The sequence below is a fragment of the Pseudophryne corroboree genome, chromosome 1 (genome assembly GCF_028390025.1).
Source record: "Pseudophryne corroboree isolate aPseCor3 chromosome 1, aPseCor3.hap2, whole genome shotgun sequence".
Lineage (NCBI taxonomy): Eukaryota > Metazoa > Chordata > Amphibia > Anura > Myobatrachidae > Pseudophryne > Pseudophryne corroboree.
In genome coordinates, this window is record NC_086444.1 from 357,146,533 (window position 1) to 357,170,997 (window position 24,465).

The following is a 24,465-nucleotide window of genomic DNA, read 5'->3' on the forward strand; positions in this document are numbered from 1 at the left end:
CGGTTCTGGCTTCCTTTTCTAAATTATAACATATAACATAGGGTGAAATGTAACAAACCTTCTAAAGAGTGGAGATGCTTCCCATACCAATCAGCTTCTAGCTATGAGGGTGAACCAATATGTATAGTAACAAGACCTCATGTGTGGTATGTTCTCTATTTCAGTCCAATTTCCCGCCAGGCCGGAGCAGGTAGACCACTGCTTCACCTCACGGCCATTATACTGTGCCTCATATCAGTATTACTGTCCCAACGTTAGGTGTAAAATGTCGGGGCTGGCAGAAACGTGGTCAAACATTGAGGTGCGTAGTGTGATCAGATTTCTGCATCTACAGGGCACATAGCAACTGAAATTCGTCAGCTTGTTGGGGTATAGTTTTGACGCAGGAACCTGATCACACTACACACAATGTTTGACCGCGTTCCCACAAGCCACGCCATCATGTTTGAACAGTATGACTGATATGAGGCGCAGTCTAATGTCTGTGGGAAAAAGCAGTGGTCTACCTAATCTAGCCTGGTGGAAAATTAGAATGAAATGGAGAACATTACACATGTAGATGTCTTGTTACCTTACTTACATCTTCATAGCATTTATCTAGTACATTCTATAAAGTCATAGGTAAAATCCAAATGGTTGCTATGGGAAATTTCTTAACTATTTAAAAGGTTTTACACATTTCCCCCCAATGAGGAAACGAGTCTTTATTTGCTGTAGTATCTCTAGTTGCTGTAGTTTTGAGAACATTTTGTGAAGTTACCAGAGTAAGTTTTAATCTTTTAATAAAGCCTCTAATGCACTTTTGATATGGTTTTTAAACACCATGAGATATAGCGCTGAATACAGCAATGACTGAACTAAAGTCTAATAGTTGTAAACTTCTTAAATAAACATATAAATACATTTCAGAGAGACATTTTAGCAAAACAAAAAATTAACAGTTTATAAAATAACTACCTGCTGTCATATTAAAGTCAGTATCCAGGCTGGAATCTAGCAGTTTCTTCAAAAATTAACTCCTTCAGCGTCTCCTTGGGTAAGTCATCCAGCTCCATTTCAAACTTAAAGGGTGCTTCAGCTACAGGCTTAACAACAGAAGGTTAGACAATTTAGCATAGTATACTTTTCATTTATGCAGAAACATGGATGATTCTAAACTCACTTGTATTAGAACTCACATTTAATTTACAAACCGAAATAAAAATGTAATTAATGCTAGCAAAAGAACATCTGTTTATACAAACAATGAAAAACCAAATGTAACACAAAAGGTTTTAGTTTGTGGTTTACACAAGTGTATAGATTGAAAAATAGGATTTTAATACCTACCGGTAAATCCTTTTCTCTCAGTCCGTAGAGGATGCTGGGGACTCCAAAAGGACCATGGGGTATAGACGGGATCCGCAGGAGACATGGGCACTTTAAGACTTTGAATGGGTGTGAACTGGCTACTCCCTCTATGCCCCTCCTCCAGACTCCAGTTATAGAAGTGTGCCCAGAGAGACGGACATTTCGAGGAAAGAATTTATTGTTTAAACGCGGTGAGCGTCATACTAGCTCACACCTCAAACATGCCAAAGAACGTGGCATTCAATAGAACACGAGCCGACGGCATGAAAAAATATACAGCAATATGCTGACCGAAAATGTAACACAACCTGTGTGTAAACACAACCAATAATAGCATACCGCATGCCATGGCATGAATAACGTCAGCAACAGACTGACTGAAAAGAAACACAACATGAGTGTGTCCAGCATCCTCTACGGACTAAGAGAAAAGGTTTTACCAATAGGTATTAAAATCCTATTTTCTCATACATCCTAGAGGATGCTGGGGACTCCAAAAGGACCATGGGGTCTATACCAAAGCTCTAAAACGGACGGGAGAGTGCGGATGACTCTGCAGCACCGATTGCCCAAACAAGAGGTCCTCATCAGCCAGGGTATCAAACTTGTAGAATATTTGCAAAATTGTTCGAACCCGACCAAGTGGCTGCTCTGCAAGGCTATAAAATCGAGACCCCCTCAGTCAGCCACCCAGGATGAGCCCACCCTCCTGGTAGAATGGGCCTTCACCGATTTCGGTAACGGTAATCCAGCCGTAAAACGAGCAAGCTAAATCGTATTACAGATCCAGCGTGCAATGGTCTGCTTGGAAGCAGGAACCCCAATCTTGTTGGGAGCATATAGGATAAACAGAGCCTCCGTTTTCCTGATCTGAGCCAATCTGGCAACACAAAATTTCAAAATTCAGACCACATCGAGATACTTCGATGTCGCCCAGGCGTCAGGAGCCACCGGCACAATAGGTTGGTTCAAGAGAAACCGAGGAAACCACATCTGGCAGAAACTGGTGGAGAGTTCTCGACTCCGCTCTATCTTCATGGAAGATTAAACAGGGCTCTTGTGAGAGACCCAGCCGCCAACTCAGACACCCGCCTTGCGGATGCCAAGGTCAACCGCATGACCACTTTCCAAGTGCGGAAGCTCAACTCTACCCCACTGAAAAGTTTAACCAAAGAAATTGCAGGAACTGCAACACCACGTAAAGATCCCATGGTGCCACAGAGGCACCAAGGGAGGATGGCTGTGTAAGACTCCTTTAACGAAAGTTTGAAACTCTGGAAAGGAGGCCAATTGTTTTTGGAAGAAAACCCGATAAGGCTGAAATCTGAACGGGATCCGCAGGAGACATGGACACTTTAAGACTTTAAATGGGCGTGAACTGGCTCCTCCCTCTATGCCTCTCTTCCAGACCTCGGTTATAGGAACTGTGCCCAGGGAGACTGATATTTCGAGGAAAGGATTTTTGTCAACCAAGGGTGAGACACATACCAGCTCACACCACAACACACCGTACAACATGGCATTCAACTAACCAGTTAACAGCATGAACCAAAAAATCAGCAACAGGCTGATTGAACCAAAACACAACCTTTGTGTAACAAAAGCAATAACTAACAAGTACTGCAGGTAGAGTCCGCACTGGGACGGGCGCCCAGCATCCTCTACGGACTGAGAAAAGGATTTACCGGTAGGTATTAAAATTCTATTTTCTCATACGTCCTAGAGGATGCTGGGGACTCCAAAAGGACCATGGGGTCTATACCAAAGCTCCAGACCGGGCGGGAGAGTGCGGATGACTCTGCAGCACAGATTGAACAAACATGAGGTCCTCATCAGCCAGGGTATCAAACTTGTAGAATTTTGCAAAAGTGTTTGAACCCGACCAAGTAGCTGCTCGGCAAAGTTGTAACGCCGAGACACCCCGGGCAGCCGCCCAAGACGAGCACACCTTCCTAGTGGAATGGGCTTTCACAGATTTCGGTAACGGCAAACCGGTCGTAGAATGAGCATGCTGAATCGTATTACAAATCCAGCGTGCAATAGCCTGCTTAGAAGCAGGAGCCCCAATCTTGTTGGAAGCATACAGGACAAACAGCGCCTCAGTTTTCCTGATACGAGCCGTTCTGGCAACATAAATTTTCAAAGCTCTGACCACATCGAGAGACTTTGAATCCCCCAAGGCTTCAGAAGCCACCGGAACTACAATAGGTTGGTTCATGTGAAATGAAGAAACCACCTTCGGGAGAAATTGTTGACGAGTCCTCAACTCCGCACTATCCTCATAGAAAACCAAATAGGGGCTTTTGTGACACAAAGCCGCCAATTCCGACACCCGCCTCGCGGACGCCAAGGCCAAAAGCATGACCACTTTCCAAGTGAGAAATTTCAACTCAACCTTTTGTAAAGGTTCAAACCAATGTGACGTAAGGAACGGTAACACCACGTTAAGGTCCCATGGTGTCACTGGGGGCACAAATGGAGGCTGGATGTGCAGCACGCCCTTCACGAAAGTCTGCACTTCTGGAAGCGAGGACAATTCCCTTTGAAAGAAAATTGATAAGGCCGAAATCTGCACTTTAATAGATCCTAGCTTTAGGCCCGCCTCCACACCAGCTTGCAAAAAATGGAGAAACCGACCCAGCTGAAATTCTTCCGTAGGAGCCTTCTTGGATTCGCACCAAGACACACTTTCTCCAAATACGGTAGTAATGCTTCGCCGTTACCTCCTTTCTAGCTTTCAGTAGAGTGGGGATGACCTCTCCAGGAATACTCTTTTGAGCTAAGATTTGGCATTCAACCGCCATGCCGTCAAACGCAACCGCGGTAAGTCCTGGAACACGCACGGCCCCTGCTGTAACAGATCCTCTCTTAGAGGAAGAGGCCAGGGATCTCCTATGAGTAATTCCGATACCAGGCCCTCCGTGGCCAATCTGGAACAACGAGTATCGCCTGAACTCCTGTTCTAATGATCCTTATCACCTTTGTGATGAATGGAAGTGGAGGGAACACATAGACCGACTGAAACACCCACGGTGTCACTAGTGCGTCCACTGCCATGCTTGAGGGTCCCTCGACCTGGAACAATACGTCTGAAGTTTCTTGTTGAGGCGAGACGCCATCATGTCTATTTGAGGAAGTCCCCAACGACTCGTCACTTCTGCAAAGACCTCTTGATGAAGACCACACTCTACTGGATGGAGATCGTGTCTACTGAGGAAGTCTGCTTCCCAGTTGTCCACGCCTGGAATGAAGACCGCTGACTGAGCGCTTGCATGTTTTTCCGCCCAGCGAAGAATCCTTGTGGCCTCCGCCATTGCCGCTCTGCTCCTTGTTCCACCTTGGCGGTTTATGTGCGCCACAGCTGTTATGTTGTCCGACTGAATCAGGACGGGTAGACTGCGAAGCAGATGTTCCGCTTGTACAAGTAATTTGTAAATGGCCCTTAATTCCAGAATGTTTATGTGTAGACAAGTTTCTTGGCTCGACCATTTTCCCTGGAAATTTTCCACCTGTGTGACCGCTCCCCAACCTCGGAGACTTATATCCGTGGTCACCAGGATCCAATCTTGGATCCTGAACCTGCGACCCTCTAGGAGGTGAGAACTTTGGAGCCACCACAGGAGAGAAATCCTGGCCCTGGGAGATAGGGATATCTTCCGGTGCAAGTGTAGATGGGAAACGGACCACTTGTCCAACAGGTCCCACTGAAAAACTCTGCCATGAAACCTGCCAAACGGGATGGCCTCGTAAGCCGCCACCATCTTCCCCAGCACTCGAGTGCTTTGATGAATCGACACTCTTGCCGGTTTCAGAATTCCCTTGACTATGTTCTGGATTTCCAGAGCTTTTTCCAACGGAAGAAAAATTCTCTGTAGTTCCGTGTCCAGAATCATGCCCAAGAACGACAGCCGTGTTGTCAGAATCAACTGTGACTTTGGCAAATTTAGGAGCCAGCCATGTCGTTGCAGAACTGTCAGGGAGAGCACAACGTCTTTTAGCAACTGCTCTCTTGATCTCGCCTTTATCAGGAGATCGTCTAAGTACGGGATAATTGTGACCCCTTGCTTGCGCAGGAGCACCATCATTTTCGCCATTACTTTGGTGAAAATCCTCGGGGCTGTGAAAAGACCAAACGGCAACGTCTGAAACTGGTAATGACAATCCTGAACAGCAAACCTCAGGTACGCCTGATGAGGCTATATGGGGACATGCAGGTAAGCATCCTTTATGTCGACTGACACCATAAAATCCCCCCCTTCTTGACTAGAGATCACTGCTCTGAGAGATTCCATCTTGAATTTGAACCTTTTTAAAAACAGATTGAGGGATTTTAAGTTCAGAATCTGTCTGACCGAGCCATTCAGTTTCGGGACCACGAACAGGCTTGAATAAAATCCTTCCCCCCCGTTGTGACGGGGGTACCCCGACAATGACTTGCTGCTGACACAGCTTTTGTATTGCAGCACACACTACCTCCCTTTCCGGAAGAAAAGCTGGCAAGGCCGATTTGAAAAATCAGTGTGGGGGCACGTCTTGAAACTCCAGTTTGTATCCTTGGGCCACAATCTCCAGCACCCAAGGATACATGCCCGAGTGAACCCAGACCTGACTGAAGAGCTGAAGACGCGCCCTCACCAGTGCGGACTCCCGCATGGGAGCCCCAGCGTCATGCGGTGGACTTAGCAGAAGCCGGGGAGGACTTCTGCTCCTGGGAGCTTGCGGCAGCCGGTGACCTTTTTCCCCTCCGCTTGCCTCTAGCAGCAAGGAAGGAGGACCCTCGTTCTTTCTTGAATTTATTAGACCGACAGGACTGCATCTGATAGTGAGGCGTTTTCTTTTGCTGTGTAGGGACACAAGGCAGAAATGAAGACTTACCCGCGGTAGCTGTAGAAACCAGGTCCGCAAGGCCTTCACCAAACAAAACTCCACCTTTATAGGGCAGAGCCTCCATAGCCTTTTTAGAATCAGCATCACCATTCCATTGATGAGTCCACAACGCCCACCTAGCCGAGATTGCCATGGCATTGGCCCTTGATCCCAAGAGGCCAATATCTCTCGCAGCCTCCCTTAGATAGACTGCAGCGCCCTTGATATGACCCAGCGTCAAAAGCACGCCATCCCTATCCAGGGTGTCTATGTCAGATGACAAGTTATCTGCCCATTTTTCAATCGCGCTACTCACCCATGCCGATGTAACAGCCGGCCTGAGCAGCGTACCCGTAGTGACAAATAGATTTGAAAGTAATTTCCTGTTTACGATCTGCAGGATCTTTAAGGGCTGCCGTGTCAGGGGACGGTAGCGCCACCTTCTTGGACAAACGCGCTAGAGCTTTGTCCACCGTGGGAGATAACTCCCACCCTAAGCTATCCCCAGAGGTAAACGGGTATGCCATAGAAATTCTCCTGGGAATCAGCTACTTTTTGTCAGGAGCTTCCCAAGCCATTTCAAAAAGAGCATTCATGAGAGGGAGGAAACGTTACCTCAGGTTTCTTTCCTTTAAACATACAGACCCTTGTCTCAGGGACAGCGGGGTCCTCAGTGATATGTAACACATCCTTTATAGCAGGGGTGGGGAACCTTTTTTCTACCGAGGGCCATTTGGATATTTATAAAATCCTTCGGGGGTCATACAAGTCTGCCCCCGCGCGCGCCCAAAAAATGGGTGTGGCCAGTTAAAATGGGACGTGATACACATATGCCCCCAATAGTGCAGTGCCAGGTATACAAATGCCCCCCACAGTGCCAGGTATACAAATGCTCCCCACAGTGCCAGGTATACAAATGCTCCCCACAGTGCCAGGTATACAAATGCTCCCCACAGTGCCAGGTATACAAATGCTCCCCACAGTGCCAGGTATACAGATGCCCCTCACAGTGCCAGGTATACAGATGCCCCCACAGTGCCAGGTATACAGATGCCCCCACAGTGCCAGGTATACAGATGCCCCCACAGTGCCAGGTATACAGATGCCCCACAATGCCTGGTATACAGATGCCCCCACAGTGCCTGGTATACAGATGTCCCCACAGTGCCAGGTATACAGATGTCCCCACAGTGCCAGGTATACAAATGCCCCTCACAGTGCCAGGTATACAAATGCCCCTCACAGTGCCAGGTATACAAATGCCCCTCACAGTGCCAGGTATACAGATGCCCCCACAGTGCCAGGTATACAGATGTCCCCACAGTGCCAGGTATACAGATGTCCCCACAGTGCCAGGTATACAAATGCCCCTCACAGTGCCAGGTATACAAATGCCCCTCACAGTGCCAGGTATACAGATGCCCCCACAGTGCCAGGTATACAGATGTCCCCACAGTGCCAGGTATACAGATGCCCCCACAGTGCCAGGTATACAGATGCCCCCCCAGTGCCAGGTATACAGATGCCCCCCCCAGTGCCAGGTATACAAATGCCCCTCAGTGCCAGGTATACAGATGCCCCCACAGTGCCTGGTATACAGATGCCCCCACAGTGCCAGGTATACAGATGCCCCCACAGTGCCAGGTATACAGATGCCCCCACAGTGCCAGGTATACAGATGACCCCCACAGTGCCAGGTATACAGATGACCCCCACAGTGCCAGGTATACAGATGCCCCCCTGTCCCGCTTACCGCTCCTTTCGGCGGGTACACGGAGGAGAGCGCGGCTATGTTGGGCGGCGGCGTGTAAGACTTGAAACCAGCCGCCGGTTCGAGAGCCAATCAGAGCTCGCGGACCGGCAGCAGCGGCTCGTGATTGGCTGACGGTCCGCGAGCTCTGACTGGCTCACGAAACGGCGGCTGGTTTCAAGTCCTACACGCCGCCGCAGCCCGACAATAGCCGCGTTCTCCTCCGTGTGGTGACAGCTGAGACACGCTGCCGCCGGACTGTGCGGCGGCGTGCATCACTGAGAGGAGCGCGTGGGCCGGACCAAACGGCTTTGCGGGCCTTGCACGGCCCGCAGGCCGGAGGTTCCCCACCCCTGCTTTATTGCCACAATCATGTACTGAATGCTCTTAGCCAGTTTGGGAATCAACTTGGCATCATTATAGTCGACACTGGAGTCCGAATCCGTGTCGGTATCTGTATCTGCTATCTGGGTAAACGTACGTTTCTGTGACCCTGAAGTCTGAGTTTGTGACAAAACAACTCCCATGGATTGTCTCCATGCTTAGTTCTGAGACTCCGATTTGTCTAATCTCTTATGCAACAAAGCCACACTTGCATTCAAAACATTCCACATATCTACCCAATCAGCAGTGTCGACTGAATCACTCCCACATTCTGTTCTACCCCCGCACCAGCCTTCTCCTGGGAAGAGCATCCAGCCTCAGACATGTCGACACACGAGTACAGACACCCACAATCACACTGGGCTAAAAGGGACAGACCCACAGTAAGGCCCTTCAGAGAGACAGAAAGGGAGTTTGCCAGCTCATACCCAGCGCCTCACCCGGTGTAACGGAATATACAAAACCCCAGACCTAGCAGCGCTTTTATATTTAAATAAATAAAACACCAAATATGCTGTGCGCACCCCCCTGCTTTTGCAACCTGTTACTTGAGACAGAAGTGAAGGGCCAGGACCAGCGTCTCTGCAGCTTGCTGTGAAGAGAAAATGGCGCTGACTAGAGCTAGAGGACGAAGCCACATGGCGCGCTTGTGTCCCACTATTATTTATACTGGCGGGGGTCTGTATACAGTGCCTATGCACTGTATACTGTCTTGCCAGTCCCCAAAATGAGGTTTAATTGCTGCCCAGGGCGCCCCCCTGTGCCCTGCACCCATATAGTGCCGTTAGTGTGTGGGAGCAATGGCGCGCAGCGCGACCGCTGCACGGTACCTCCGAAGATCATAAGTCTTCTGCCGCCTCTGAAGTCTTCTTGCTTCTGCTACTCACACAGCTTCTCTCTTCAGGCTCTGTGAGGGGGACGGCGGCGCGGCTCCGGGAACGAGCAGCTAGGCGCACCAAGTGATCGGACCCTCTGGAGCGAATGGTGTCCAGTAGCCTAAGAAGCAGAGCCTTTAAACTCACAGAAGTAGGTCTGCTTCTCTCCCCTCAGTCCCACAAAGCAGGGAGCTGGTTGCCAGCAGTGCTCCCTGAAAATAATATACCTAACAAAAGTCTTTTTTTTAGAGAAACTCTGTAGAGCTCCCCTAGTGTGTGCCCAGTCTCTCTGGGCACAGAATCTAACTGAGGTCTGGACGAGGGGCATAGAGGGAGGAGACAATTCACGCCCATTTAAAGTCTTAAAGTGCCCATGTCTCCTGCGGATCCAGTCTATACCCCATGGTCCTTTTGGAGTTCCCAGCATCCTCTAGGACAAAGGAGAAAAGGGATAAAACAAAACTGGGTAATCAGAGGTAGGGTCACCGTGCTTTCTGGCTTACAATCTAAAGGGAAATCAGCATTGATACACAAGGATAGGTGTTATCTATTGCATAAAGGTCCACCAGATTTCAAAGGTTCTTGATGGGCTTTATGATATGGTCACACAGCAATGCTGGCCTGGGGTCACAAGGATGGGATAGTAAAGGGAGAAAATATGGGAGGATATACGTGTTCTGTACAGTGGGGATGTTATTTGAAAGAAAAGTTTATGAAGGTTATGTGGGTGAATTTGATAAGCCTGCCTGAATAGGCGAGTTGTCAGAGAATGCTTGAAGAAGATCTGGAGACTAGAGGAGTCTTCCTGCATGGGAGGGCATGCCCAAAAAAGTCCTGTAATCGTGAATGGGAGCGAATGATTATAGATGAAAGACATAGATCTTGTGAAGAGGTTGGGAGATATTTTGAGATAAGCGAAGAGATGTACATTGGTGTAGTTTGGTTAATGGACTTGCGTGAGAGTAAAATTATTTTATATTGAATAAGGAAGAATTGTGGCAACGATCCTTGTGTGGCAAGCAATTGAGATAAAGCACTACCTTTGAATTACAACTGAAATTGTAACCGTTACAACAGTAACAAGAGTTATCAGCCCGTCAAAAGGACGGAAAAACGTATCCGTGAAGTCAGCGCCGGCTGCGGTGTGTGCCCAAACAGAGCAACACTTGAATTACTCCATTGGGCCCCATCTATTGGCCTCCAGTGTGATAAACACTTAAAGGCGTTGGCCTTTTATTATGTGTCTCCTCGGAACCCGTAAATGGTGCATATTTTACAGGACTCATCACAGAATCACAAGTGAAATAAATTAGCTCTACACGTGGATCTTTTAAAATGTGTCAGCGTGCACTGAATATGCCAGTGCACCTGCTGGTAACCTGGAAGACGTAAACGGTTTGCGGTCCTGAGGACAGAGTTTGAGACGCACTGCTGTAGGGTAAAGAAAATGCTTTCATATATAAACAGTCTTACCTCATCACTTGGGTCATAATACTGTTCCAGGTAAGGGTGAGCCAAAGCTGCCTCTACTTCAATTCGTTTGTGAGGATTGAAAGTCAACATTTTGTCCAACAAATCAAGAGCTGAAAAATTGAAAAAGTAAACTTGTGAACTTTCTGGCTGGTACTATAACATTTCTACAACAAATTTTCCTTTTACATAATTATCAAAATAAGATTTTACTTACCGGTAAATCTATTTCTCGTAGTCCGTAGTGGATGCTGGGGACTCCGTAAGGACCATGGGGAATAGACGGGCTCTGCAGGAGACAGGGCACTTTAAGAAAGAATTTGGATACTGGTGTGCTCTGGCTCCTCCCTCTATGTCCCTCTTCCAGACCTCAGTTAGAGAAACTGTGCCCGGAAGAGCGGACAGTACAAGGAAAGGATTTTGGAATCCAGGGCAAGACTCATACCAGTCACACCGTATAACTTGTGATAAACTTACCCAGTTAACAGTATGAACAACAACGGAGCACCAGGTCAACCCTGATGCAACCAAACATAACCCTTATTTAAGCAATAACTATATACAAGTATTGCAGAAGTCGTCCGCACTTGGGACGGGCGCCCAGCATCCACTACGGACTACGAGAAATAGATTTACCGGTAAGTAAAATCTTATTTTCTCTAACGTCCTAGTGGATGCTGGGGGCTCCGTAAGGACCATGGGGATTATACAAAGCTCCCAAACGGGCGGGAGAGTGCGGATGACTCTGCAGCACCGAATGAGCAAACACAAGATCCTCCTCAGCCAGGGTATCAAACTTGTAGAACTTTGCAAAGGTGTTTGAACCCGACCAAGTAGCAGCTCGGCAAAGCTGTAATGCCGAGACCCCTCGGGCAGCCGCCCAAGAAGTGCCCACCTTCCTTGTGGAATGGGCCTTAGGCAGCGGCAATCCAGCCGCAGAATGAGCCTGCTGAATCGTGTTACAGATCCAGCGAGCAATAGTTTGCTTTCAAGTAGGAGCACCCAGCTTGTTGGGTGCATACAGGATAAACAGCGACTCAGTTTTCCTGACTCTAGCCGTTCTGGCTACATAAACCTTCAAAGCCCTGACCACATCTAGTAACTCGGAATCCTCCAAGTCACGAGTAGCCACAGGCACCACAATAGGTTGGTTCATATGAAAGGATGACACCACTTTTGGCAGAAATTGTGGACGGGTGCGCAATTCTGCCCTGTCCATATGGAAAAACCAGATAGGGGCTTTTATGTGACAAAGTCGCTAATTCTGACACACGCCTAGCTGAAGCCAAGGCTAATAAAATTTCTCACGTGGAAGGTGGTCATGCTAACTCCACGGTTTTGAGTGGCTCAAACTAGCGTGACTTCGGGAAACTCAACACCACGTTAAGATCCCAAGGTGCCACTGGAGGCACAAAAGGAGGCTGAATATGCAGCACTCTTTACAAACGTCTGGACTTCAGGAAGAGAAGTCAGTTCTTTTTGAAAGAAAATGGATAGGGCCGAAATCTGGACCTTAATGGAACCCAATTTCAGGCCCAACGTCACTCCAGACTGTAGGAAGTGAAGGAAACGGCCCAGCTGGAATTGCTCCGTAGGGGCATTCCTGGCCTCACACCAAGCAACATATTTTCGCCATATACGGTGATAATGTTTAGCCGTCACGTCCTTCCTAGCCTTTATCAGCGTAGGAATAACCTCATCCGGAATGCCTTTTTCTGCTAGGATCCAGCGTTCAACCGCCATGCCGTCAAACGCAGCCGCGGTAAGTCTTGGAACAAACAGGGCCCTTGTTTCAACAGGTCTTGTCTTAGAGGCAGAGGCCATGGGTCCTCTGTGAGCATTTCTTGCAGCTCCGGATACCAAGTCCTTCTTGGCCAATCCGGAACAATGAGTATTGTTCTCACTCCTCTTTTTCTTATGATTCTCAGCACCTTGGGTATGAGAGGAAGAGGAGGAAATACATAAACCGACTGAAACACCCACGGTGTCACTAGTGCGTCTACAGCTATCGCCTGAGGGTCTCTTGACCTGGCGCAATACCTCTGTAGCTTTTTGTTGAGGCGGGATGCCATCATGTCCACCTGTGGCAGTTCCCACCGACTTGCAATCTGCGCGAAGACTTCTTGATGTAGTCCCCACTCTCCCGGGTGGTGGTCGTGGGTGCTGAGGAAGTCTGCTTCTCAGTTGTCCACTCCCGGAATGAACACTGCTGACAGTGCTCTTACGTGATTCTCCGCCCAGCGAAGAATTCTGGTGGCTTCCGCCATCGCCACCCTGCTCCTTGTGCCGCCTTGGCGGTTTACATGAGCCACTGCGGTGATGTTGTCTGACTGAATCAACACCGATTGGTCGCGAAGCAGGGTCTCCGCTTGACTTAGGGCGTTGTATATGGCCCTTAGTTCCAGGATATTGATGTGAAGGCAAGTCTCCTGACTTGACCACAGACCCTGGAAATTTCTTCCGTGTGACTGCCCCCCACCCTCGGAGGCTTGCATCCGTGGTTACCAGGACCCAGTCCTGAATGCCGAATCTGCGGCCCTCGAGAAGGTGAGCGCTCTGCAGCCACCACAGGAGAGACACCCTGGCCCTGGGGGATAGGGTGATCAGCCGATGCATCTGTAGATGTGATCCAGACCCCTTGTCCAACAGATCCCATAGAAAGGTCCTCGCATGGAACCTGCCGAAGGGAATGGCCTCGTATGATGCCACCATCTTTCCCAGGACTCGCGTGCAGTGATGCACCGACACCTGTTTTGGTTTTAATAGGTCTCTGACCAGTGTCATGAGCTCCTGAGCCTTCTCCACCGGGAGATAAACCCTCTTCTGGTCTGTATCCAGAATCATGCCCAGGAAGGGCAGACGAGTCGTAGGAATCAACTGCGACTTTGGAATATTTAGAATCCAGCCGTGCTGTTGTAACACTTCCTGAGAGCGTGCTACGCTGAAAAGCAACTGCTCTCTGGACCTCACCTTTATGAGGAGATCGTCCAAGCATGGGATAATTGTGACCCCTTGCTTTCGCAGGAGCACCATCATTTCCGCCATTACCTTGGTAAAAATTCTCGGTGCCGTGGAGAGACCAAACGGCAACGTCTGGAATTGGTAATGACAATCCTGTACCACAAATCTGAGGTACGCCTGATGAGGTGGATAAATGGGGACATGAAGGTATGCATCCTTTATGTCCAGAGACACCATAAAATCCCCCCCTTTCAGGCTTGCGATGACCGCTCTGAGCGATTCCATCTTGAACTTGAACCTTTTAAGGTATATGTTCAGGGATTTTAAATTCAATATGGGTCTGACCGAACCGTCCGGTCTCGGAACCACAAACATGGTCGAATAATAACCCTTTCCTTGTTGAAGGAAGGGAACCTTGACCACCACCTGCTGAAGATACAATTTGTGAATTGCAGCTAACACAATTTCCCTCTCTAAGGGGGAAGCTGGCAGACCCGATTTGAGGTATCGGTGAGGGGGCATCTCTTCGAATTCCAGCTTGAATCCCTGAGACACAATCTCTATTACCCAGGGATCCACCTGGGAGTGAACCCACTTGTGGCTGAAATTTCGGAGACGCGCCCCCACCGGGCCAAGCTCCGCCTGTGGAGCCCCAGCGTCATGCGGTGGATTTAGTAGAAGCCGGGGAGGACTTCTGTTCCTGGGAACTAGCTGTATTGTGCAGCTTCTTTCCTCTACCCTTGCCTCTGGCAAGAAAGGACGCACCTCGGACTTTCTTGCCTTTTTGTGAACGAAAGGACTGCATTTGGTAATACGGTGCTTTCTTAGGTTGAGGGGGAATATATGGCAAAAAATTTGACTTTCCAGCAGTAGCTGTGGAGACCAGGTCCGAGAGACCCTCCCCAAACAATTCCTCACCCTTGTAAGGTAAAACCTCCATGTGCCTTTTTGAGTCGGTATCGCCTGTCCATTGCAGTGTCCACAGGACCCTTCTGGCAGAAATCGACATTGCATTTATTCTAGAGCCCAGTAGGCTAATGTCTTTGAGCATCTCTCATATACAGGACAGCGTCTTTTATATGCCCCAGGGTCATTAATATAGTATCCTTGTCTAAGGAATCCAGATCCTCAGATAAGGAATCCGTCCATGCTGCTACAGCACTACACACCCAGGCCGACGCAATTGCCGGCCTTAGTAAGGTACCTGAATGTGTGTAAATGGACTTCAGGGTACCCTCTTGCTTTCTATCCGCAGCATCTTTTAGGGTGGCCGTATCCTGTGACGACAGTGCTACCCTCTTGGATAAGCGTGTTAGAGCTTTGTCCACCCTAGGGAAGGATTCCCAGCGTAACCTGTCCGTTGGCGGGAAAGGATACGCCATAAGCATCCGTTTGGAAATCTGCAGTTTTTTATCTGGAGATTCCCAAGCCTTTTCACATAACTCAAATAGCTCATGTGAAGGGCGAAAGGTCACCTCCTGCCTTTTCCCCCCATACATATGAACCCTCTTGTCACGGACTGGGGTTTCCTCTGTGATGTGCAACACCTCCTTCATCGCTATAATCATATAACGTATAGCTTTAGCCAATTTAGGCTGTAACTTTGCATCATCATAGCCGACACTGTAGTCAGACTCCGTGTCGGTGTCTGTGTCAACAATTTGGGATAGTGGGCACTTCTGAGACCCTGCCGGCCTCTGCGACATAGGATCAGGCATGGGCTGAGACCCTGACTGTCCTAAGGTTTCAACTTTATCCAACCTTTTATGCAAGGAATTAACATTATCATTTAAAACCTTCCACATGTCCATCCAACCAGGTGTCGGCGCCGTCCCCACATTCATTTGCTCCCGCTCTGCTTCCACATAGCCTTCCTCATCAAACATGTCGACACAAGCGTACCGACACACCACACACATACAGGGGATGCTCTTTTTGAAGACAGTTCCCCCACAAGGCCCTTTGGAGAGACAGAGAGAGAGAGTATGCCAGCACACACCCCAGCGCTATATGTCCCAGGAATCACACAGTAACTTAGTGTTAACCCAGTAGCTGCTGTATAAAAAGCTTTTTGCGCCTAAGTTATGTGCCCCCCATCTCTTTTTACCCTCTTCTACCGAGTTTCTGCAGGGGAGAGCCTGGGGAGCTTCCTCTCAGCGGAGCTGTGGAGAGAAAATGGCGCTGGTGAGTGCTGAGGAAGAAGCCCCGCCCCCTCAGCGGCAGGCTTCTGTCCCGCGTTTGTGTGTAAAATAATGGCGGGGGCTCATGCATATATACAGTGCCCAACTGTATATATGCTTTTTGCCAAGAGGTTCCTAATTGCTGCCCAGGGCGCCCCCCCAACCTGCGCCCTGCACCCTACAGTGACCGGAGTGTGTGGGTTTAATGTGGGAGCAATGGTGCACAGCTGCAGTGCTGTGCGCTACCTCAGTTTGAAGACTGGAGTCTTCTGCCGCCGATTTTGAAGTCTTCTTGCTTCTGTCACCGGCTTCTGTCTTCCGGCTCTGCGAGAGGGACGGCGGCGCGGCTCCGGTATCGGACGACAAAGGGTGAGATCCTGTGTACGATCCCTCTGGAGCTAATGGTGTCCAGTAGCCTAAGAAGCAGGACCTATCTTCAGTGAGTAGGGCTGTTTCTCTCCCCTCAGTCCCACGCGGCAGAGAGTCTGTTGCCAGCAGGTCACTCTGAAAATAAAAAAAACCTAACAAAATACTTTTATAGCAAGCTCAGGAGAGCTCACTAAGTAGCACCCAGCTCGTCCGGGCACAGATTCAAACTGAGGTCTGGAGGAGGGACAGAGGGAGGAGCCAGAGCACACCAGTATCCAAATTCTTTCTTCAAGTGCCCTGTCTCCTGCGGAGCCCGTCTATTCCCCATGGTCCTTACGGAGTACCCAGCATCCACTAGGACGTTAGAGAAATACTGTATATAACCTAATGTATTCAGTGCAAAGTGGAAATACTTTTGGGTAGGACACCTTGCTCACATAGGTGTACAAATACCTTAAAGCTGGGGAAACAAATATGGGACTACAGACAAAATTGGTTGGCCAGATGCGTTAGTTAAAACAAATTACCATTTGTTTGTTTTTTTGTGTTTAGGAGAAAATGGTCGATTGTGATTTTCCCTCGTACATTGAAGTGTGTACCCAGATTTAGGGAGGGCCACTTCAGGGAGAGGCCTTTGAAGGCTCAAAAATACCAGACATTAGGACATTCATGACATTGTAACCACCATGGCAACACAAAAAGTTTAATATGTGGACACATTCTCTTTACTGCTTGAAGATAAACGAAGATCACCCATGCTGCCAAGTCTGGTCGGAAAACATGTCGATCGGCGAAATAGGCGCCGATCCGCGTGCTTTTGTCGGAAACGGGGCCAAATCAGACAGGTTTTGGCCCCCTTTCAGACAATCTCAATCCGACTGTAAAAAAAAAAAAAGTCGGATTGAGCAGGGCGTCTCCCCGCCCACTGCAGTCAGCTCCCCACCGCCGCCGCTGTCAGCGCACAGTGGGGATAGGCGTCATCTGGGGCATCCCCCGCTACCTGATGAATGGCGTGCTGCTGCTGACCCCGGCGCCGACGTGGACGCCCAGCCGGCGGGGAGGGGAGCAGCAGCAGCGGGGATCGGGATGAGCAGCAGCAGCGACAGTCGGATTTGGGAGCATATTGAATAGGTCATTGTCTGATCCTTTCCGACAATGCTTGTTGGAAAGGATCCAACACTTACTGACTATACCCCTAAGGGGTATACTCAATAGCTTTCGGAAGCTGCCATCTTGTCGGAAAGACGTCCGTTTCCGTCAGGTTTAGGTCGGAAGGGGTTCCGATCTATTCAATGCCGGCTGATTTTTTCCGACAAGTCGGGAATTCCCTACTTGTGGCAGCAGCACGGACAGACACCTGCGCTCAGCAGACCCGGCCGCCGTACCACACCACAGGGTCTGAGAGGCGTCTGCCTCCCCAGCCTCCCAGCAGCACGGACGGACACCGGCGCTCGGCAGACCCGGTTGCCGGACGACACAGCACGGGGTTTGAGCAGCGTCTGCCTCACCAGGTTCTGAAAATTGTCGGGAGCAGCCAAATCAGAAAGTCGGATTTAGCCGCCCCATTGAATACTAACATGTCCGAAAGGACCTGACAGGTATTGAATACACCCCTAAGGGGGACATTCAATTTACCCCCGAAAATTTTATGGGTGCAAAAAACAAGGGTAGCCTCAAGCTTTTTTGCATTTTATCAGCTTGAGGATATATTAAAGTAAAGCCTGTTTTTTGCACCTGTTAAATTTTCTGTTTTCGGGTTAAAACACATGAAATCCGTGATAAGTTCATGGATCTTAGTATTTTCACTGCGGCAATCGTTGAAAAAAAAAAAAAAAAATAGGAATTTAATACCTACTGGTAATTCCTTTTCTCATAGTCCGTAGTGGATACTGGGAAATACTAGATTACCATGGGGTATAGATCGGGTCTACTGGAGCCTGGCACTTTAGGAAACTAATAGTGTGTACTGGCTCCTCCCCTCTATGACCCTCCTAGCAGACTCAGTCTAGGAAACTGTGCCCGAGGAGACGGACATGTAACGAACCAACACACAAACCATAAGATAGCAGAGCTAACCAGAACAGAGGAAAGCAATGCTAACTATAGAAGGATAGCAACGCTAATCAAACATGGAACAGGGACAGGGACAGCAAACCCATCCAGAACACTTACAACCAGGTAAGCAAAAACGAAGCATTGAGGCGGGCAAACAGTATCCACTACAGACTACGAGAAAAGGAATTACCGATAGGTATTAAATTACTATTTTCTCATACGTCCTAGTGGATACTGGGGAATACTAGATTACCATGGGGACGACCCAAAGCTCCCAGAACGGGCAGGAGAGTGCTGATACCCCTGCAAAACCGCCTGACTAAACTGAAGATCATCTTTGGCAAAGGTGTCAAACCTGTAGAATTGAACAAAGGTATTCACACCCGACCAAGTTGCTGCATGGCACAACTATAATGCTGAGACTCCCCTGGCAGTCACCCAGGAAGAACCCACCAACCTTGTTGAGTGGGCCTGAACAGAACTCGGCAGCTGCAGAGCAGCCGAAGTATAGGCCTGTTGGATAGTCAACTTGAGCCAATGAGCAATGGACTGCTTGGAGGCAGGACAACCAATTTTCTTAGCATCATAAAAGGACGAAGAGCGAGTCAGACTTCCTGTGACGAGCCATTCGTTTGATGTAAATCCTCAAGGCCCGTACAACATCCAGGGACTTTGGAGCAACTGAATTGTCGGATAAGACTGGAACCACAATAGGTTGATTCACAAGAAAGGCCAGATGGGAAACTTAAGCCACCATAGTAGGGATATCCGTGCTTTTGGCAACAGGGTTACATGCTGATGCATGTGCAGGTGAGATCCCGACAATTTGTCCAACAAATCCAGTTGAAACGGTCGTGCATGGAACCTGCCAAAATGCATCGCCTCATAGGAGGCCACCCTCTTGCCCAGCAAACTGATATGAAGGTGAATCGAGACCACACAAGGTTTCAGCACCATCCGGACCATAGACTGAAAAGTCAAGGCCATGTCCATGGGAAGGTAAACCTTCTGAGACAACGTATCCAGGATCATTCCCAGGAACTGAATTCTGAGACTGTTCCAAGTGAGATTTCTGGAAAGCGCATCCATCCATGCTCCGTAAGCAAGACAGTAGTCAAGTCGATGCTGTGCAGAAGCTGTTCCCTGGACACTGCCTTTATCGAGAAATCGTCCAGGTATGGAATTATTTGGACACCCCTCATGCGCAGTTGTAGCATAATTTCTACCATAACCTTTGTGAATACCCTTTGGGGCTATGGAGAGACGAAAGGGTAAGGCCTGAAACTGGTAATGCTGGTCCAGAATCGCGAACCGGAGAAACGCTTGATGAGGGGGCCAAAATGGGATATGCAGGTATGCGTCCTTGATATCCAGCGACACCAGAAACCCCCCCTCCTCCAGATTCGCTATCACTGCACTTACGGATTCCATCTTGAATATGAACACTCGAAGATACGGATTCAGGGATTTGAGATTCAAGATCGGTCTTACCGAGCCGTCCGGCTTCGGGAACACAAAGAGACTTCAGTAAAACCCCTTTGTGTGCAGCTGATGAGGCACTGGAACAGTAACTCCTGTAGAAAGCAGCTCTTGCACTGCCTGCTGTAAGGAAAGCCTGGCTTCCAGTGAAACTGGTAAGCCTGACCTGAAGAATCTGAGAGGAGGGATGTCCTGTAAGTCCAGCCAGTATTCTTGGGATATAGGTCCCTCACCCAAGGATCCCGGCAGGACTTTGCCCATATGTGGGCGAAGTGTTGAAGGCGAGCACCTACCTGAAAGACACCTTGCTGCTGGGGCCAACAGTCACGCGGAGGGCTTCGTGGAAGAGGATCCCGAGGCCTGGTCTGCAGGTCCAGCAACAGCTGGTTTACGGGACTTACCGCGAGATCCTCTAGCAGCATTGGAGGCACTCTGGCCCTACCTCTGACTCTAGCCACCCGAAAGAACTGCAGGGATGGTCCAGGATAAAGACGCCTGGCAGGTGGCGGTGCAGACGGCAGATATCTAGATTTACCTGCAGTTGCCAGAGATATCCACTTGTTCAGTTCATTCCCAAACAAGGTATCACCTGTAAAAGGAAGGTTTTCAACTCCTTTTATGGAATCAACATCCGTTGACGCAGCCAAAGGGCTCTACAAGCCGATACTGCCATAGCAGTGGTACGGCCATTAATGATACTAAGTTCCTTAACAGCCTCAAAGTTTGCAGCATCTTGGATATGTTGTAACGACGTAACTATCTCTTCTTGAGGTAGTTTGAGCAAACATTTCAAAATTTCATCAGACCATTTTACCATGGCTGTAGAAATTCAGCCGTATATTCTATGGTAGGGCGTTGGGCTACACCTGCTGCAGTATAAATTGATTTAAGGGTGTTTTCAATTTTGCGACCAGCTGAGTCTTTAAGGGAAACCACCCCAGATACAGGTAAAACTATTGTACGCGACAGCCTGGACACGGAGGTATCCACTGTCGGCGGGGTTTCCCAGACTTTCCTATCCTCTGCAGGGAAGGGGAATTAATTTAACACCCGTTTAGGGGTAATAAATGTATTTTCTTCAGGATTAATCCATGCTGCCCTGGTCAGGGAATCTAATTCTTTAGAAACCGGAAAGGTTGCAGAGGACTTTGGCTTTACATTAAAATACAATTCCTCTGCCTGCTCTTCTTCCTTATTAGGGATATTAAGCACCTCTCTAATTGCATAAATGAGGGCTTCAACAGCCGGGGACATGGAATCATCCTCATTCACCTCAGCCTCTCCCTCATCAAGCTCTGGTAGCTCAGAATCAGAGTAAGATTGCAACAATTGAGGGAGAGTGCGTTTGTGAGAGACCAACATGAAGGAAGGAGGGGGGGGGGGGGGAAGAGATGCAGTGCCTGTCTGTGGTTGGCAGCAGTTTCCATAAACGTGTCCATAGTTTGTTTTAAATTATTCCATCCACTCTGGTGCCTGCCCATCACTACCTTGTGAAGGAACTGAGCATTGAGTACACATAAGTGACCCCTGTGAGCAAGGTGTAAACCTAGCCTTGCACACAATACACACAGACTTATTAACAGACATGCTTGAGCAGAAACGCACAGATTAGTATGAAAAACAGTAGTATTAGTGAGATATGCACACTAACCCAGACCCTGAATGGAGTGAGACAGAGATATGGGAACCAGCACACTACACCACAGACTGAGCAGCGCCTCGCTGGGTGACCTTTGAGTGTAAATGTCCACACAGCTGTAAAACCGCTGATAATGAGCTCCCCCTTCACTATAACCCCCCTGGTAACAGTGTACAATGGTGATTCAGTGGGTCCTGATGGAGCACGATGCAGTCAAGACTGGTTGCCAACCAGTGTGCCTGAAAATAATAAACCCGGTTCCTTGGGCACATTTTCTCAACCGAGTCTGCTAGGAGGGACACAGAGGGGAGGAGCCAGCACACACTACCAGTTTCTTAAAGTGCCAGGCTCCAGTGGACCCGATCTATACACCATAGTAATCTAGTATTCCCCAGTATCCACTAGGACATATGAGAAACAGGTTTGATTCCAGCATTTAAGTTTGATATCACATAGGAAAAAGTCTTATTGGACAATGAGTTTGACAGGGAATCCCCATCTGTATTGATGTCGTTGTCGCGAAGAACCACAGTAATAGGGTGGAAAAGCTTGCAGTTTTGCTAAAGTATATTGGGAAAGGTCAGGGTAGAATTGCAGGCCTCCCAATATATCTGTATCTTCGGCTTGTTTGGCAGCTTTCAAGATGTCTTCCTTAATGTGGAAAAAGTGGACTCTTAGTAATGTGTCTCTCGGATAGTTGGAGGCATATCCTCCCCTTGGTTTAGGCATACGATGGACCTGATCCATGATAAGATCTTGGGTTGTTGCCGACGGGAGCAATTTATAGAAAAATTCGGTAACATAGCCTTTCAGCTCGGCAGGGGCCACTGAGTCTGGGATACCTCTGATCTTGAGATTGTTTCTCCTAGACCTGTCTTCGATATCCGCGATTTTTTATCGCATTGTAGTCATCTCAGTCTGTAGCTCTGAATGGGCGGAGAGGAGATCGTTGTGAGATGTCACCAATTCCTGCATCTTGTCCTCTAGGTGTTCTGTGCGGGTTGAGATGCCGACCAAATCTGTCCGAATAGTTTGGATTGAGGCCTCCAGACCTGGGAGGATATCAGACCGGAATGCCCTGAACATCTTCAGCATGGATTGAGTGGTCAACAGAGCGTGTGGATCAATGCCCATGTCCATGCTGGACGTTGTATATGGAGACGTAGTCTTGAGTATTGTGTTGGAAGTCAAGGACTTTGCTGCCGGAGAGGCAGAGGATTTCTGGTTTGAGTTGGCAGTTTTAGGAAACTGTACCGGCGCTGGGAGCCTGGGTGTTTTCGCCCCACGTTTCACCGGCATTTTGATATCTGGTCAAAGCCTAAACAGGGTCGAGGGTGACAGTACTCGTAGTGATGGAAGGAGAGTTGCTTAATTATCAGATGAGTGTCACTGTGTAGGAGGGAGGTGTCTCATGTCATCTCAGGTAGCGCATGGCACCGCAATCTCCCAGGTGTGAGAGGGTGAAAACAAACAATTATAGAAAATAAGAATTTACTTACCGATAATTCTATTTCTCGTAGTCCGTAGTGGAAGCTGGAGACTCCGTCAGGACCATGGGGTTTAGCGGCTCCGCAGGAGACAGGGCACAAAAGTAAAAGCTTTAGGATCAGGTGGTGTGCACTGGCTCCTCCCCCTATGACCCTCCTCCAAGCCTCAGTTAGGATACTGTGCCCGGACGAGCGTACACAATAAGGAAGGATTTTGAATCCCGGGTAAGACTCATACCAGCCACACCAATCACACTGTACAACCTGTGATCTGAACCCAGTTAACAGCATGATAACAGCGGAGCATCTGAAAAGATGGCTCACAACAATAATAACCCGATTTTTGTAACAATAACTATGTACAAGTATTGCAGACAATCCGCACTTGGGATGGGCGCCCAGCATCCACTACGGACTACGAGAAATAGAATTATCGGTAAGTAAATTCTTATTTTCTCTGACGTCCTAAGTGGATGCTGGGGACTCCGTCAGGACCATGGGGATTATACCAAAGCTCCCAAACGGGCGGGAGAGTGCGGATGACTCTGCAGCACCGAATGAGAGAACTCCAGGTCCTCCTCAGTCAGGGTGTGCCCCTGACCAAGTATCAGCTCGGCAAAGTTGTAAAGCCGAGACCCCTCGGGCAGCCGCCCAAGATGAGCCCACCTTCCTTGTGGAATGGGCATTTACATATTTTGGCTGTGGCAGGCCTGCCACAGAATGTGCAAGCTGAATTGTACTACACATCCAACTAGCAATCGACTGCTTAGAAGCAAGAGCACCCAGTTTGTTGGGTGCATACAGGATAACAGCAAGTCAGTTTTCCTGACTCCAGCCGTCCTGGAAACTATATTTTCAGGGCCCTGACAACATCTAGCAACTTGGAGTCCTCCAAGTCCCTAGTAGCCGCAGGTACCACAATAAGCTGGTTCGGGTGAAACACTGACACCACCTTAGGGAGAAACTGGGGATGAGTCCGCAGCTCTGCCCTGTCCGAATGGACAATCAGATATGGGCTTTTTTGAGACAAACGCCGCCAATTCTGACACTCGCCTGGCCGAGGCCAGGGCCAACAGCATGGTCACTTTCCCTGTGAGATATTTCAAATCCACAGATTTGAGCGGTTTAAACCAATGTGATTTTAGGAATCCCAGAACTACGTTGAGATCCCACAGTGCCACTGGAGGCACAAAAGGGGGTTGTATATGCAGTACTCCCTTGACAAACTTCTGGACTTCAGGAACTGAAGCCAATTCTTTCTGGAAGAAAATCGACAGGGCCGAAATTTGAACCTTAATGGACCCCAATTTGAGGCCCATAGACACTCCTGTTTGCAGGAAATGCAGGAAACGACCGAGTTGAAATTTCTTCGTGGGGCCTTCCTGGCCTCACACCACGCAACATATTTTCGCCACATGTGGTGATAATGTTGTGCGGTCACCTCCTTCCTGGCTTTGACCAGGGTAGGAATGACCTCTTCCGGAATGCCTTTTTCCCTTAGGATCCGGCGTTCAACCGCCATGCCGTCAAACGCAGCCGCGGTAAGTCTTGGAACAGACATGGTACTTGCTGAAGCAAGTCCCTTCTTAGCGGCAGAGGC

General features: G+C 48.8%; 1 protein-coding gene across 2 annotated transcripts in view; it reads right to left on the reverse strand.

Moving 5' to 3' along the window:
- Positions 1-24,465, reverse strand: part of MAPK1 (mitogen-activated protein kinase 1) — a 229,030-nt gene that overhangs the window by 29,417 nt on the left and 175,148 nt on the right. For both annotated transcript variants that reach the window (XM_063964781.1, XM_063964780.1), the window contains exons 7-8: positions 10,699-10,808; positions 958-1,085 (exon numbers count right to left, since the gene is read on the reverse strand). In XM_063964781.1, coding sequence (XP_063820851.1) covers positions 975-1,085; positions 10,699-10,808 — 221 coding nt within the window. In that variant the 3' untranslated portion in view covers positions 958-974. The remainder of the gene's footprint in view (positions 1-957; positions 1,086-10,698; positions 10,809-24,465) is intronic.